The sequence below is a fragment of the Brassica rapa genome, chromosome A08, assembly GCF_000309985.2.
Source record: "Brassica rapa cultivar Chiifu-401-42 chromosome A08, CAAS_Brap_v3.01, whole genome shotgun sequence".
Classification (NCBI taxonomy): domain Eukaryota; kingdom Viridiplantae; phylum Streptophyta; class Magnoliopsida; order Brassicales; family Brassicaceae; genus Brassica; species Brassica rapa.
Window position 1 is genome coordinate 14,788,434 of NC_024802.2, and position 14,610 is coordinate 14,803,043.

Sequence of the window (14,610 nt, forward strand, 5' to 3'; positions counted from 1 at the left end):
TAACAATCTAACGGTTTGAATTCATATAAGCTTTAGGTTTTGCTTGCCTTTCTACCGTCCGATTAAATATCCAAAAAGCGCTACAAATGTGCGTATTTAGTAGATATTTAAAAACTATGAGAAAATAAATATAAAAAAGAAACGTCGCCTGAGAGATTCGAACTCTCGCGGGGAAACCCCATGTACTTAGCAGGCACACGCCTTAACCACTCGGCCAAAGCGACTTGACATTTAATGTCATCTTAAAAGTGACTTGATTTTCTGGCGCAAACATATATAAGTATTGCCATATATAGCTTTTGGATGACATACGCGACCAGGGGGGAGCTATGTGAAGACGAGGTGTGGCTTACAAAATTTATTTTGCATGCGTATTTGATATTTTGTATGATTTGGTGGTATGTGAACATGAACATGACAATATGACATGAATCCTTTATATACTAAAGCGCAAGTCGCCTCACCACTTAAAATTTGACACATGGAAAATCTTTTTTTTTTGTTGCTCAAAAAAAAAGGAAAGTTTTTTTTATAAAAAAAATTGAAAAATACAAAGCAAAACATGTGAAGCAAAAATACAAAGCAAATAAAAATATGGAAGTTTCAAAATAAGACCAATAACCAACTTTTTTTAACGATCCAATCTTGTGAAGCAGTTTTTTGTTTTTTTTTTCTTATCAACTATTTGAAGTCATTATCTATGTGTCAATAAGTTCTATAGAAACATAGTTAGTTTTGAATATTTCTTTGCATCTCCTATTTATTCTGGAGCCTAAATATAAATTAACAATTTCCTTATTTTTTATATACTAAAACATAAGTTGCATGACCAATTATATTTTTGACATTTCATTAATATAATTTTAAAATTAAAATTAAATACATCATTAATACAATTAAGATTTTTTCCGATGAAGACATAAAGTTAGCATAGGTCTCTCTAAACAGTTCCTCAATCAAAGCCACGATGGCACGATTACCACCATCTTTTCACGTAAATGGTTTCTTTTTGTGTATCGAACTTTAAAATTATTTCAACAAATAATTTTTTTACAAACCAGTCTTCGTTATGAGTTCTAAGTCTCTCACGGTTTCTTTTAATATCTTCTCTCTTTTCCTGTGAAACTTTTATGATTCATTGCCTAGAGTACTTTGTATGATGGGTTTTCACTAAGTTTCATAACGAGTTTGCAAAATATGAGCAAATAAAATCATTAAAACATCAATCTTTGTATTATTTAGTTTTTGAAACTATTTTAGTTTGCTATAGACGTGTATGGGAAATCAAAGGTACAAGAAGAAGAAGAAGAAGAAGAAGAAGATATGAGCAATCAAAGAAAAGGGTGGGTGAGCAATGTTTTGGGTAAAGTTAGCAAAGGTTAAAGACGATTGGAAGAGTTGCATAATGTTTGACCATTCATAATTTAGGTAAACAATAATTTTGATTATTTTTTTGTCTTTACGATTTCGAAACTTAAAATTTTAATTGCTTTCTGCAATTGAATTTTGAAAATTCTCAAGTTTTGTTGTTTTATAAATTTCCTAGGTTGTTTTAATAGCTATCTAAAAACAAAAAAATAATTAATATTTTTAGATAACAAATTTTCCAGCGAAACCTGTAAATAATAATTCAAAAAAACAGTTTTCTTTTAATGAAACAAGCCAAAAAAACTCAGTTCAAGCCATCTCCAAAAATTAGTAAAGGACTATGAAATGACATTTCCAGATGTTAATCACATTTCCAAATTAATCATGTATCCTCATCTCTGAACTAATTTTATATGTCTGTGGTTAACCAATGATAATGTTCTTTTAACACTGATAAATGTGTGTTAATAGTTTGTTTATGTATATATATTTCCCTCTAATAAATCAAAGTTATTATACATGTAATTTTAGTGATATATAAAACTGATTTTGTTTTTGTAACAGAAAAAAGATTCCCATGCATAGCATGGGGTCAACACTAGTTCATAATAAGACAATTGCTTGTGAACATACTTATCAAAAAGAAAATTGCTTGTACATATATTTGATAAGGACATTACCGAGGCGACGGTGGTGCATGCCCCCAATTGGTATTAGTATATATAGCTTATGGTAAAGATTCCATAAAATATATACATGAAATCCAAACTTAACCAGCTACTGTTATGAAAAAGATATCATTAGGCCATCTTTAGTAACTAAGAGAGTCTCTAACTATCATGGGAATGACAGCTGCCTCGGCTCATACCTGAAAAATCAGCCGGAGGACCGGAGTAATGCCTTGAATCTTTGTAACCAAATGGAAAAAGGGTTTGTAATGAGTTTCTTTTGATTATGCTTGCTTGCTCCGATCAAACTCAAGGCCAAAGTTCTAAAGGAGCTTTCCATTATGTTATTGTATAATCTCTCTCTATTCAGCTTTTTTTTTGTCGATTAAAGTCCATAAACACCAAGTCATAGTGTTATTAATTAGTAGGTTTCTGAGATGATTTGTTGCTAAAGACTAGTTATGATTTATATGGGAAACAAGTAATTTCGTACTCCGACTTTTTAGCAAGGGAATCGGCATAAAAATTTAAGATATATACAAAATTTACAAATATAGTTAAGATGAAAAACTTATAAACTACTTCTAAACTAAATAAAATAATAGTTATGTCATATTCCTTCCGTTTCAATTTAATTGTTCTTGTAGAATAAAATTGTCGTTTCAAAATAAGTGTAGTTTTATAATTTCAATGCAAAATTTATTGATTTTATATTTCAATTTATTTTTCTATTGGTTAAAATGTGATTAGATATATTGGTAATGATGTTTTTACTTATAAATATGTAAACTTAAATGTTTATTTTGTGTGTCAAATTCTAAAACAACAATTAAAATGAAACTGATAAGAGTATATGGGAGTCTTCAATTATCTAAATCTTCATTTCATCTTCATCCCTTTGTACGTAGTTGTGTATACTACAAGTACCATTAGTAAATTAGTAGTTTTGCAAGCCTGTGATTTGGTCTTAAGTTCTTAACACAATAACACATGATCTTAGAGCCCACTAAAAATGAGCCGGGTTAATCACACACGCACCAGAATTTTATGCAGCTGGTCGTTGACTTGTACAATTCCCGCGAGTGCAGCAACAGTATTTTATAAACATAATTTGAGCTCATTACCATCTAATCTCTCAACAACTATCATTTAAAAACTATAATTAATATATTAATAAGAAGATAAATTGGTATTGGTTATAAGTTAGTGGCTTTTCCTTATGTACATTTTCTCAGAAAATCAAGAAAAGCAAAAGGTTTTCTCTATTCTTCTTCTTCCGATGTATCAAATCTTCTTCTTCTTCTTCTTTGTTACAACCTTCCACAGTTATTACTATGTCTCAGCTCAGCCTCCTGCTCCTCCGCTCAGTAACGGCGACCTGGTCGCCAATTTCGAGCCTAGTTTAGCCATAGTCACCGGAGTTCTCGCCATCATGTTCGCACTCACTTTCGTCGTCCTCGTCTACGCTAAGTGCTGCCACATGGATCTCCTATCAGGTTCCGGCGACGGTAGGCGGCAAGATCGTCTGACCCGACAAGGGTTTTTCTTTAACCGGTCAACTAACTCCTCAGCTCGATTCTCCGGTTTAGACAAGACAGCTATCGAGTCACTTCCTATGTTTAGATTCTCTGCTTTGAAAGGATCAAAACAAGGGCTCGAGTGTTCTGTCTGTTTGTCTAAATTCGAGAGCGTCGAGATTCTTAGGTTGTTGCCTAAATGTCGTCACGCTTTCCACATCGGATGCATCGATCAGTGGCTTGAGCAGCACGCAACGTGTCCCCTCTGCAGAGACAGAGTCTCAATCGAAGAGGACACCTCTGTTTATGTAAACAGTTTTAGGTTCTTGAATGAGTCTGCGAGAAGAGAAGATTCGAGTTTGGAGATTTACATCGAGAGAGAAGAAGAAGAGGAGAGAAGAAGAAGACAGAGAGAGGAAGTTGGTAGCTCATCGAGATTCAGCATCGGAGGGAGTTTCAGGAAGATTTTAAAACTAGGTCATAAAGAAAAACCCTTGCTTGAGCATCAAGGAAACGATAAAGACGAGAACAAAGTGATGCATAAGTTCAATCACAGGATCTTTGTATCTGATGTTGTGTTCAAGAATCGTTGGAGCAACGTGAGCTCATCGGATTTGATGTTTTTGAATTCGGAGATGGTTAGTTCGATCTCCAGCGAGAGATTCTCATTTAGGAGAAGCAATGAAGAGGATCAAAGAGGTAACTTGCGGATCAAGGAAGATATGGAGAACAAGTTGAGTTCGATGAAAACTATGTTGTTGTCGGAAAGCAACGACTCTGGTTCGAAATCAAGAAGTGTTATGACCGAGACAGGAAGAAGATCGGTCTCTGAGATCACAACGGTTCCTAGACTCAGTATTGCGGTTCATGGCGATTGTAGCGGTTCAAACGCAGCGACTGCGTCTGAGACGGAGGAGAGAAGACGGCGTTTGTGGCTGCCGATCGCTAGTAAAACCGCTCAATGGTTTGCTAACAGAGAAAAAAGAAATCAAATTAATACAACAGTCCAACACTTTAATGTTTAGTTTATTTATTTTTCTTCATGAATTGCAATTTTTACAGGCTTATATACAAAAAATATTCTTACACATGTTTGTTAGATCCGAAGATAATTTGTGTAAATAAGATGGATTTATTTATAAACAAATTTATTTACTTAAATTATTTATAAAATAATAATAATTGTTATTTTCATCTCATGGAACAAATCAGCTAACCTGGCAAATAAGCAGCCACACTCATTTAAATTACATTATTAGTATGCCTGCATCAACTTATTATACTTTTCTGTTAACGACTGCATCATATTCATATAATCAATAATACACTTATACGTCTATCTATGAACTACCCTTGGTCCTGTCTCTTGATAGTTTAAAAAGAAAATTATGGCCTATCCTTGGTTTTGTCTCTTGATTTTTTTTTTGTATGAATGTTAAAATTTATACAATTTCAAGAGTACAATGTTGTGTTAACAGCTTATAACAACTGTGTCTTGATAGTTGTCTTCCGCTTCTTTTTTTTATAGTTGTCTTCCTTTGTTTAGACTAACATTACTAACTCGTGTATTTGAAAACAAAATTACATATTAGTTGCTCAAGTCTCACCTAACTGCTAATAGTGTCAATTTCATAACAAAGACTACATTCGGTGATTTGGTTATTAATAGAAAAACTCATTTCAATAAAATTGAATGCAAAGAAACACTGAATATAGGTTATAAATAAGCATTTAGTTTGTCACTTACTTAAAAGTCCCCATCAATAATATGAAACCTAATCTCATATTCAATTTCCTCTTTCGAATGTTCAACTATAATATTATATCTCACCAAACGATTTATGATATATTTATTTATTTATTTATAAGTTGGTGTAGGAGTCTGACTCCTTTGATTTTGTCTTCATATATTTATAAATAAAATTATGCCACTAAACTTAAAATAAACGTATACGTCGTCATACATATATACTGTATACACACAATATGCTTTCTAAAAGTCCATATAATTAAATGGAAAACCTTTCCTTTTCACTCGACATCTTTTTAACTTTGAAACATGACGATAGAACCAGGAATGCCTTGAGTGCAACATCATAGGGGAACCTTTTCAATATTGTATGATTTAATATTTCATTTAAAATCTCATAAGATAAATAGATAATATATTATATTTAGATCTTCGTTGTACAGTTCATATTCCATTTACAAAACTCATTTACCACAATTTCTTTTAGTAATCTTTGATTATGATTGGCAAAAATTCTCGTTTAATTTAACTAACCCTATTGAGATAGTTGACAACAAAATATATTTCAGATTTTAACAACTTTATTTATATATGAAAGTTATTCAAAGATTGTTGTTACGTAGAAAGGAAGTCATTGTATATCATATGGTCCAACTTTATGACGTTTGGGGATGGACACGCAATTTCATATACATTATTAAACTGAATCAAAGGATATAACAGAATATAATCAAGCTTAAATTATATATTTAAGTGTATTAGGTAGAATGTGGACCGATTCATACAGTAAAAGAAATAAGCAAAGTCAAAGAAGGTTAAGGTTAACTCCCATGAGAGTTAAGCATCAAGTTCGTTTAATTACAAACTCTCATGATACTGTGTTATGGTATAAAGCAACAATGACATAGTTTCAGTGAAGTTGCAGTCCTGCAGATACAACCCACATCTACCCTCTTGGATGATAATCTTTCTAGAGCGCATCAAACCAAACTGTCATATACGGCAGAAACACAGGCCAGTCGAACAAGACCTTTAGACTGGCTTCATGAGCTCTCTAACCGTGTTGTCAACATCTTTCCTCATACACGTATGGCAAAAGAAGAGGAAAGTGTGCCCTCTCCTAAGCCATTGAAAACCTCCCAGCTCAATCTTGGCTCTGGATTTCTGCAAAGAATATTTTTATTCACTAACATATTGTCAAACTGCAGCACAAGGTCATACAAACTTAGAGCAAGAGCAGTGGTGATTTTAAAAGAGTTTTTCATTAATAAAAATTAAGAAAATAAATAGAAAATAGATGTAAAAGGAAGAGAGAGGACACAATCGATTCTTCTTGCAAGGGACTCAAATTTTTCCTAAAGAGACTCTTCTCCACCTGGCAATTTTCTAATGGTTTAATGATTTCAAAAATAAATAGAATATAGCTATATAGTTAAACAAGACTATTATTTATTTGTTGAGAAACTCAATTACAATGCACCACTGCTCTTAAGAGACTTAGCACAGAGTGGTAACTTAAAAAAATGATATATATGCTCATTCTAAAATCACAACTTAATGACAACGGGCCGAATACATGATGTCATGGTCCAACAGTTCATATATTTTTGGGCTTTATTTATTTTGTCTATTTTTCATAATAGTGATTAGAATCTATTCTACTAATTTAAAGTCCTACTTTTTTTGGAACACCAGTCCTACTTTTTATTTAATTAAAGTTGTCATCTAAATTTTGGAACAATTCACATTTCATTTAACTTTATTTTGATTAATAAAAACCATTAATATAATTAGAGTTGATATTTCTAAACAATTACAATTCTAACCGAAGCCATTAACCATTCGTCTAATAATCTAAATTAGATAATCTAATACATAAACATCGCCATTTAGAGTATAGTCAATTCAGCCATTGTTATATTGGTAGATATATATCTAAACTATTAAAAACCTAACCAAACCAATGTGTAATGTTATAAAAGAATCTAACCAAACATATAAAATCACGAGTATATAAACTTATACTAATAAAATCATATATTGTTAACTAGATTTCTCCATTACGTAACAAATTCACATGAACAAATGTTGCCTATACTAATTTCCAATGTATAATTTTTACATGTGCATAATAGGTTTATGCTAAATAACCATGTTATAGTATGTACTGTATGTTAGATCATTTCCTATTGTTTTCCTAAGAATTGTATTTTATATGAATATATTGTCCGTTCAGTATAAATAATCGCATATTGATTTTATAAATTATCAAAAGATATTTAATAAAACAGAACTTTCCAACCAAACTTTTGAAAAATAATATCCATTGTATATTTAAAGTTCTTATCATAATATATTTTGGATGCCAAATTTTCACAATAAATTCAATAATCTAGGAAATTTTAGCAATATTATTAAACAATTAAAATCATTTTCCTAAAATACCTTATTTATATCCAAAAACAGGAACTTAAATGTTTTGTGGGTTGAATGTTTTGATCTATTTACATGTACTGATTATTTTTGTTATTTTTGCAAGGAATTGTCAATTTGTAAATCTAATCAAAAAATATAAACTGTGTTTTAACGCAGAAAATATCCTAGTGTAATAGTTAAAAGAATGTAATAAGCGTGAAGCAATTTATTCTATATAAAAATAGTAAAATCTTTCATTTGTAAATCATTCATCAAATTTAATAAAGAAACTTTTTACTTCTCTCTCAATAAACATCCATCTCTCTCTAAACACTAAATTCAGAATTTAGATTTTTATATTGTGTTTAGATTAAGATAGTCTTATTGACAAAGAAACTATTAAACATTTTTACTTTCATTTCTTATAAAAATAAAATAATTAAAAGATAGTGTTAAATAAATAAATGTGAGATATTTGTGTGTTTGATAAAACAATTAGAAGATAACGTATACAAAAGTTCTGAATAGTTAATCGAAAAAGAAAACATTTACTAGTTTTTTTTTTTTTGGTAAAACAATAGTAGCGATTGTATTTTTATTTCACAAAGGATAGTACTGATTTTTGTGATTTTATTCATGATAACTTCCGACTATATAAATAATTGCAAAAAAATGCTTATGGATTAAGTTACAACTCACACATAAAATCTTTTTTCCCTCATATGATTCATTTTTAATTTTTCATTCCTTGATCAGGGGAAACAAACAAAAGATGAAAAGTATCAAAATTACATGTCATCACATTATCCTGAGGAACCGATATGTAATGACACGTGGCTGATATCAAGTGGAGGGAAACGATTCGTTTAATCCAAAACACCACCACCAATCCCTCTTTTCTTAGCCTTTCCAACATAATACGAATCAAGAACTCACTCTTTCTTGTCGGAAGAAACGTTAAGAAGCAACAAAAAAACTCTACAGATGGCGATGATGTCAGCATCTTCGGTGTTTCTTTTGCCGGCCAACGTCACGGCTCCCGCTGGCGCTTCGTCGTCCAGGAACTCCGTGTCTTTCTTACCGATGAGAAACGCCGGTTCTAGGCTCGTAGTCAGAGCAGCCGATGAGGCGGCTCCAGAACCAGCTGCGCCGGAAGGTGCTCCGGCAACTACCGCTGCGCCAGCTGCAGCTGCTGCCACCAAACCCAAGCCGCCTCCTATTGGCCCTAAGAGAGGGGCCAAGGTCAGCTAATCTAAACCATCTTGTATAATACTAACATGCGCACGCATACACCAAAATTTTTAATTTCGAATCGATCGATAGGTTCTATGTCTATGAACGAATTTTATTTGAGTGACTTCATAATTCAATAGGGAAAAAATGTTACCACATTCTATTAAATTTTATGGGTTTCATAGTGAAATCAATTGGTATTTAATAAATTAACTAGATTTTGATCCGCGCTTAGAAAGCGCGGGTTTGTTTGTTTTTCATTTATTAATCGAAAACTGATTTGCAAATTACCATTATTTTTGTTTCGAACCATAACAATTGAGTTTTTAGGGTTTTATCATTTTTTTTTTCTCTTCAAAATATGGTATTTTTTCGAAATATGGTAGTTGTTCTATGATAATGTTTGAGTTTTAAGATTTGTTTTCATATCTGACCTAGATTCATGGTTGGACCTATAGACCCGATACATTGTATATAATCCGGTTCGGATTTAATGAAAAATTCGTTAATTAAAAATCTGATATAACCAGGTAAAAATCCAAAAACTCACTATTAACCTGCAATCTGATACCATTGATCTGATTACAAAATATCTAATAGTAATTTTTTTTTAAAATTGATTAAATTACTCATATATTTATTAATATTACATAAATTAGTGATTCCTTAGAATTTGATAAAATTTTATTATGTTATCCAAATAAAAAATGATAATACAAAAAATGAAATGGTATTGATCTACGTTTTTATATAATTATTAGATTCTATCTCATTTTCCAATGTATATTTCATAACAAATTTTCATCTTAGTTTAATATCATAAACTGTTGGGGTTCGTAGGTCAAGATTCTAAGGAGAGAATCCTACTGGTTCAAGAGCGTTGGATCGGTTGTGGCCGTTGATCAGGTAAACACATTTAGTCTCTAATTAGCGATCTATGATTCACTTATGCATATCATTAGGTGTAACGATCTATGAGTCACTTATGCATATCATTAGGCAGGTTTGTATAATTTCTTGACCCGGTTAACAAATGCGCAGGACCCGAAGACCCGGTACCCAGTTGTGGTCCGGTTTGCGAAAGTGAATTACGCAAACATATCGACCAACAACTATGCATTGGACGAGATTGAAGAAGTTAAAGCTTAAAAATGAGAGAGAGACCTAAAAAGAAGTGTGTGTATTTGGTTTAATCTTCATACCGGTCTTATCTGTTTGTAACTTGAGTAGAACCGTATGTACCAAAACTTTTACCATTATTTCTCTCAATTCCTAAATTCTTATATCCTCCCTGCTCATGGTTAACTCTTAATCATATCGGGTTCAAAAACGTTTTCAAATTAAATTACCACAAAAATACAAATAATTTTGAGACAAAAATATTTACATTTTTTTTTACCCCTTAACGTATTTTCACTCTAGCATCCATACCGTTAAGAAGACCGGTCCAGATTCCCTTAACCGGAGGAAGCTGTGCAATGAAGGCTTGCCTTGGGGGATAACCACACCACTTCCTCCTACACGCCAGTCTAAAAGCAGAGATAAATACCTAAAATCACACTCACATTCAGCTTAAGAACTGGTGCAAGATTCAGTTTAAACCGGTTTCAAATCTATTAGGAACACCAGCAAGGTTCTTGTGCTCATCTAACCAACTGTGTCAAGAAAATAAACTAATCAAGAACACTTAGACACTTGATTCTTTCAACTCATGAGTTACTCTTAATGTCGAATGGTTCTTACATTTCCCATTCTGAGACAAAATCTTGAGCCACACGCCACAACCTCCTCCTTCTCTAGCTTATCTCTTCATCCGCAATGTCAGTCTCTTATAACTCCAAAACAGGCTTCTTCCTTCTCATACGAAGCAAAAGACACCACAACAACACCTCTCTTAACAAGCCCTTGTATAATCTCTTTACTTCTCTTACACGCTTCTTCCATATAATCCACATGACCAGCTATATAACTTAAGTGTTCCCTTCGATCCTCATCCCTAGAGGGCCTGACCATTTGCGTCTACTTACTTCTTAACTGGGTCATTTACAAGCAAAAAGCTTCATTACCTTTTTAAGGTAAACTAATATGAAATTTACAAAAAAAAATTTGTTCTTCTTGTTGTTGTTGTAACTTGTGGATCACTTTACAGGCTCGAAACTGTGAATTCAAGGGTAAACAAAGAAGTGGATCAACAAATACTGCATGACAGTATATGTTACTTATTATATGTATTATTTGAATGATGTTCAATGTTTACATAGGAGAGAGAGAGAAAGTAGTTAAAACTCATCCAAGAATCCACATGCAAAATCTCCAAACCAGTTTCATCATTTCCTTAAAATCTGATCGGTTTTACCGTTGGCTTCAGCTAACATCAATGCCAGATCTCCTTTCCTCTTCAGCTTCACTGTATCTGTAGATCACAAAATTGGCAGAGAAGTATTGAATGTGTAGAATCTATGACGAAACCAACAGGGCGAGAGAGAGAGATAGAAAGTACCTGTGCAGCCACCAATGTGCTTGCCTCCTGGTCATTAGGACACAAGGTTAGACATTGTTATGTGTTTTTTTACAAACCGAAACTATAGTGTTCAAGAAAACATTTAACTCACTGAAGAACAAACGTGACTGATCAATGTAAACGGTTTCAAACTACTTACCAACGAACACATTAGGAACAGTGCGTTGTCCAGTAAGTCTTTCCAGTACCTTCTGTAGTTGTGGCCCTTGTGGACCTGAAAATTAGCCACACATTCATAGGACAAAGAATCCAAATCAACAAATGTTTTGACAAACATAACTTAGATTAGTATTGCAGATGAAACCAAATCCAAATTTAAAACGCAAAACTAATGGATAATTCCAATGCCTAGCAACTAAGAAGAAATTCTTTCATCCTCTATCTAAAGCCATGACCTAAACTACAAGTTTGATATTATCATAATTAAATCCATTAAGCAGTCTAAACACCAATATATGTTTTTTTTTTTAAATGTTAAGCAGACATACCAAGTTCATTCAATTCGATCACCAATGGCTGAACTCCAAGTCTCTTGAACAATGTCTTCACTTCAATACAGTATCTTCATTACACACCAAACATATATGTTTTAATAGCTAAGCAAAAGACTCAGCAGAAACCTTATTAAGATTTCAAGGGGAGCAAAACCTACGAGCACCATGTTTTGGAGTAAACAACGACAACGTTCTCAGTCACCGTTTTCTTCACGCTCTCCTCCATTCTTGATCCGAAGGAAGAAGACGAAGCAGCTGAAGAAGAAGACATGGCTCGGACAGAACATGTGTGCTTTAGACATCTTTTGACATCAGAACATGTGATGCCACCGACGCTGATCAGAGATAACGAATAAGAAGTAGAAAAAGAGATTGAAGGAATCGAATCTAGAGAAGACGATACAAGTCTCAATGTGTTGAATGTTGTGACTGCCATGGCGATCTTCTGACCTTTGGATTCTCAGAAAGTCGACAGATTCTTGGAGCTTTCTTTGTGTTACTCATCTCGTGACTTGTCCTTTTTTGTAGTAAGAAGCTGAAATTTTATTCTGCGGATCATATTTTCTGGGCCTTTACTGTTAATGGGCTTATCTTCTGTACGAAAAAGCTTTGTTTGATTCTTGCTTCTATAAGGGCCTAGTTATAGGTTTTTAACAAATAATACCTCCGAATAATCAAAATTTGCTAGACGCACACTTAATAAAAAAAAAGTTATATATGTTAAACTATTGGATTTTTATCTTATAAAAATGTAAAAGTTTTGAATTTGTTTTTTCAATATTGTTTCGGTGAACGTTTAAGAAAAACAATAATCATTCGAATGTTTATGTGCGTTTAGCAGCAAAGCTGTTTATTATGATGAATTTTTCTTTGGAAATGCAATCTTTACCAATATTTTTAGGAAAGTTTAGTGGTTTTTACCCGCTTGTGGTGTGGTATAATGGTATTGGATTTATGGTCAAGAGCATAACCTCGCTATAGCTAACCTTATGTTCATATCTATGATGTGGTAAATTTGCATGTGGACTTGACCATTTGGTTTTTTTAGCTCGGATGCTTTATATGTGATATTCGTATTGACACTAAGAGGTCATACCAAAAATGTGAGAAATTTGTGATTTTGAAGAAACAACTCAGCTATGGACCTACCTTGATAAGATAATGTGGGGACTTTTAACCAGTTGGAACGTCATGGGTTCGAATTATTTCATTGTTTCTCAATTTTGTTTGTCACTATCCCACCAACATTTTCTTCATTCATTTATAACCCAAATCTTTGCTCTATTGACATACATCATATATGTATCAGTACATATTTGATATGTTCATGATATATTGAATATTATATATAACACACACACACAAATAATCCTCTTAAATTATAACAATGATATTTTAATTCTGACCAAAATAATTGGCAATTACTCTCACTTGTTCAAGTTCCTTGTGTTGTCCGTGTCCATCCATGTGTATATATATTATGTATCATACCCGAACCCGATGCACAGTATTTTAGGTACTTAATCTGTGAACTTCCAGACATTCTATTGAAACAAAATTTAAGTTTAGCACAGAATAATCAAAATTTTAAAATACCAAGAGAGATAATAAATAGAGAACTTTTCTAGTAGGATGGCCTTAAAAAGTTTATAATCATAAACATAGTACTCAATGGTCAAATGACCAAAATATTTCATTAAGAATGTAAATAGATATTTATGACTCTAGGATTAACTAATCTAAATTGATGGTTTAGATTTGGGGGGGGGGGGGGGGGGGGGAGTTTTGCAGCTGAGATTTATGATTTTTAAAAATAAAAAAACATTTAAAATTTAAAAAAAAAACATTTAAAATTTAAAATAAAAAAACATTTAAAATAGTCTCAATTGGATTTTTCGGATTTAAAAATATCAAAAATTTAAAATTTAAAAACGTGTTGTTATTAAAAATAATGAAAAAAACAATTTAAATTTGTTATTATTATTAATTTAAATAATTATTTATATTGCATGAGATTATAGTTATGACAGTTTAATACTACTAAATTTTAGGTTTGATAATAAAAGATACTTTCATATTTTAGGTTGAATTCGAATATCCAAACTCAAACAGTGTACTGTTTAGTCTATGTGCCCAAACCTATCAGTTTGTAACCTGATTTTCTAGATATCTAAGAACTTGGAAAGAACCAAAATGAATCTCGAGCCGGTCCGGAACTAAAATCCCTACAGAAAAAAACAATATACATTACATGGACTTGTGGGGGTTGTAGGTACATAAAAAGTGACATAGAGACATGGGTGCAATAATTTTCCATTCAAAAGTTTACCCATACCAATGATTAAATCCAGTACGTTTGAATTATTACTCTTTACGTACCTATTTATAGTAAAGAACTAGAATCGGAGAAACTCTCTCTCTCTCTCTCTATATATATATATATATAAACATTTTTTGTAAACAAATATCTACATAAACATACTATAAGCAAAATACTTAGGGGACTTAATAATAATTAGTTACTTGTTGCAGAAGTAGTTCCTGCCCGTATGTTATAAGTTTCTTTCGGTAAATACCTTGATCCATGGACTTGTAAGAGTGAGTTACTTAAATTAAACTTTTAAACATTGTATAGTACTGACTG

At 32.3% G+C, this 14,610-nt stretch overlaps 3 protein-coding genes and 1 non-coding gene across 4 annotated transcripts; 2 read left to right on the forward strand and 2 right to left on the reverse strand.

Annotated features, from left to right (window-relative positions):
• Positions 1-142: 142 nt before the first annotated feature.
• TRNAS-GCU lies at positions 143-224 on the reverse strand. The gene has a single exon. It is a non-coding gene; the product is annotated as a tRNA-Ser (tRNA).
• A 2,045-nt stretch (positions 225-2,269) lies between these two features.
• LOC103834742 (E3 ubiquitin-protein ligase ATL42) lies at positions 2,270-6,228 on the forward strand. The gene has a single exon (XM_009110820.3). It carries the CDS (start codon positions 3,256-3,258, stop codon positions 4,576-4,578), a length of 1,323 nt encoding a protein of 440 aa, XP_009109068.2. The 5' UTR covers positions 2,270-3,255; the 3' UTR covers positions 4,579-6,228.
• A 2,396-nt stretch (positions 6,229-8,624) lies between these two features.
• LOC103834743 (photosystem I reaction center subunit IV A, chloroplastic) lies at positions 8,625-10,241 on the forward strand. The gene is made up of 3 exons (XM_009110822.3): positions 8,625-8,960; positions 9,792-9,857; positions 9,993-10,241. The coding sequence occupies exons 1-3, from the start codon at positions 8,703-8,705 to the stop codon at positions 10,098-10,100; spliced, it is 432 nt and encodes a 143-aa protein (XP_009109070.1). The 5' UTR covers positions 8,625-8,702; the 3' UTR covers positions 10,101-10,241.
• An 884-nt stretch (positions 10,242-11,125) lies between these two features.
• Positions 11,126-12,459, reverse strand: LOC103834744 (glutaredoxin-C5, chloroplastic). Its single transcript, XM_009110823.3, has 5 exons — positions 12,125-12,459; positions 11,961-12,034; positions 11,612-11,686; positions 11,452-11,478; positions 11,126-11,364 (listed from the first exon to the last, which is right to left on the reverse strand). The coding sequence occupies exons 1-5, from the start codon at positions 12,400-12,402 to the stop codon at positions 11,279-11,281; spliced, it is 540 nt and encodes a 179-aa protein (XP_009109071.1). The 5' UTR covers positions 12,403-12,459; the 3' UTR covers positions 11,126-11,278.
• Positions 12,460-14,610: the final 2,151 nt, after the last annotated feature.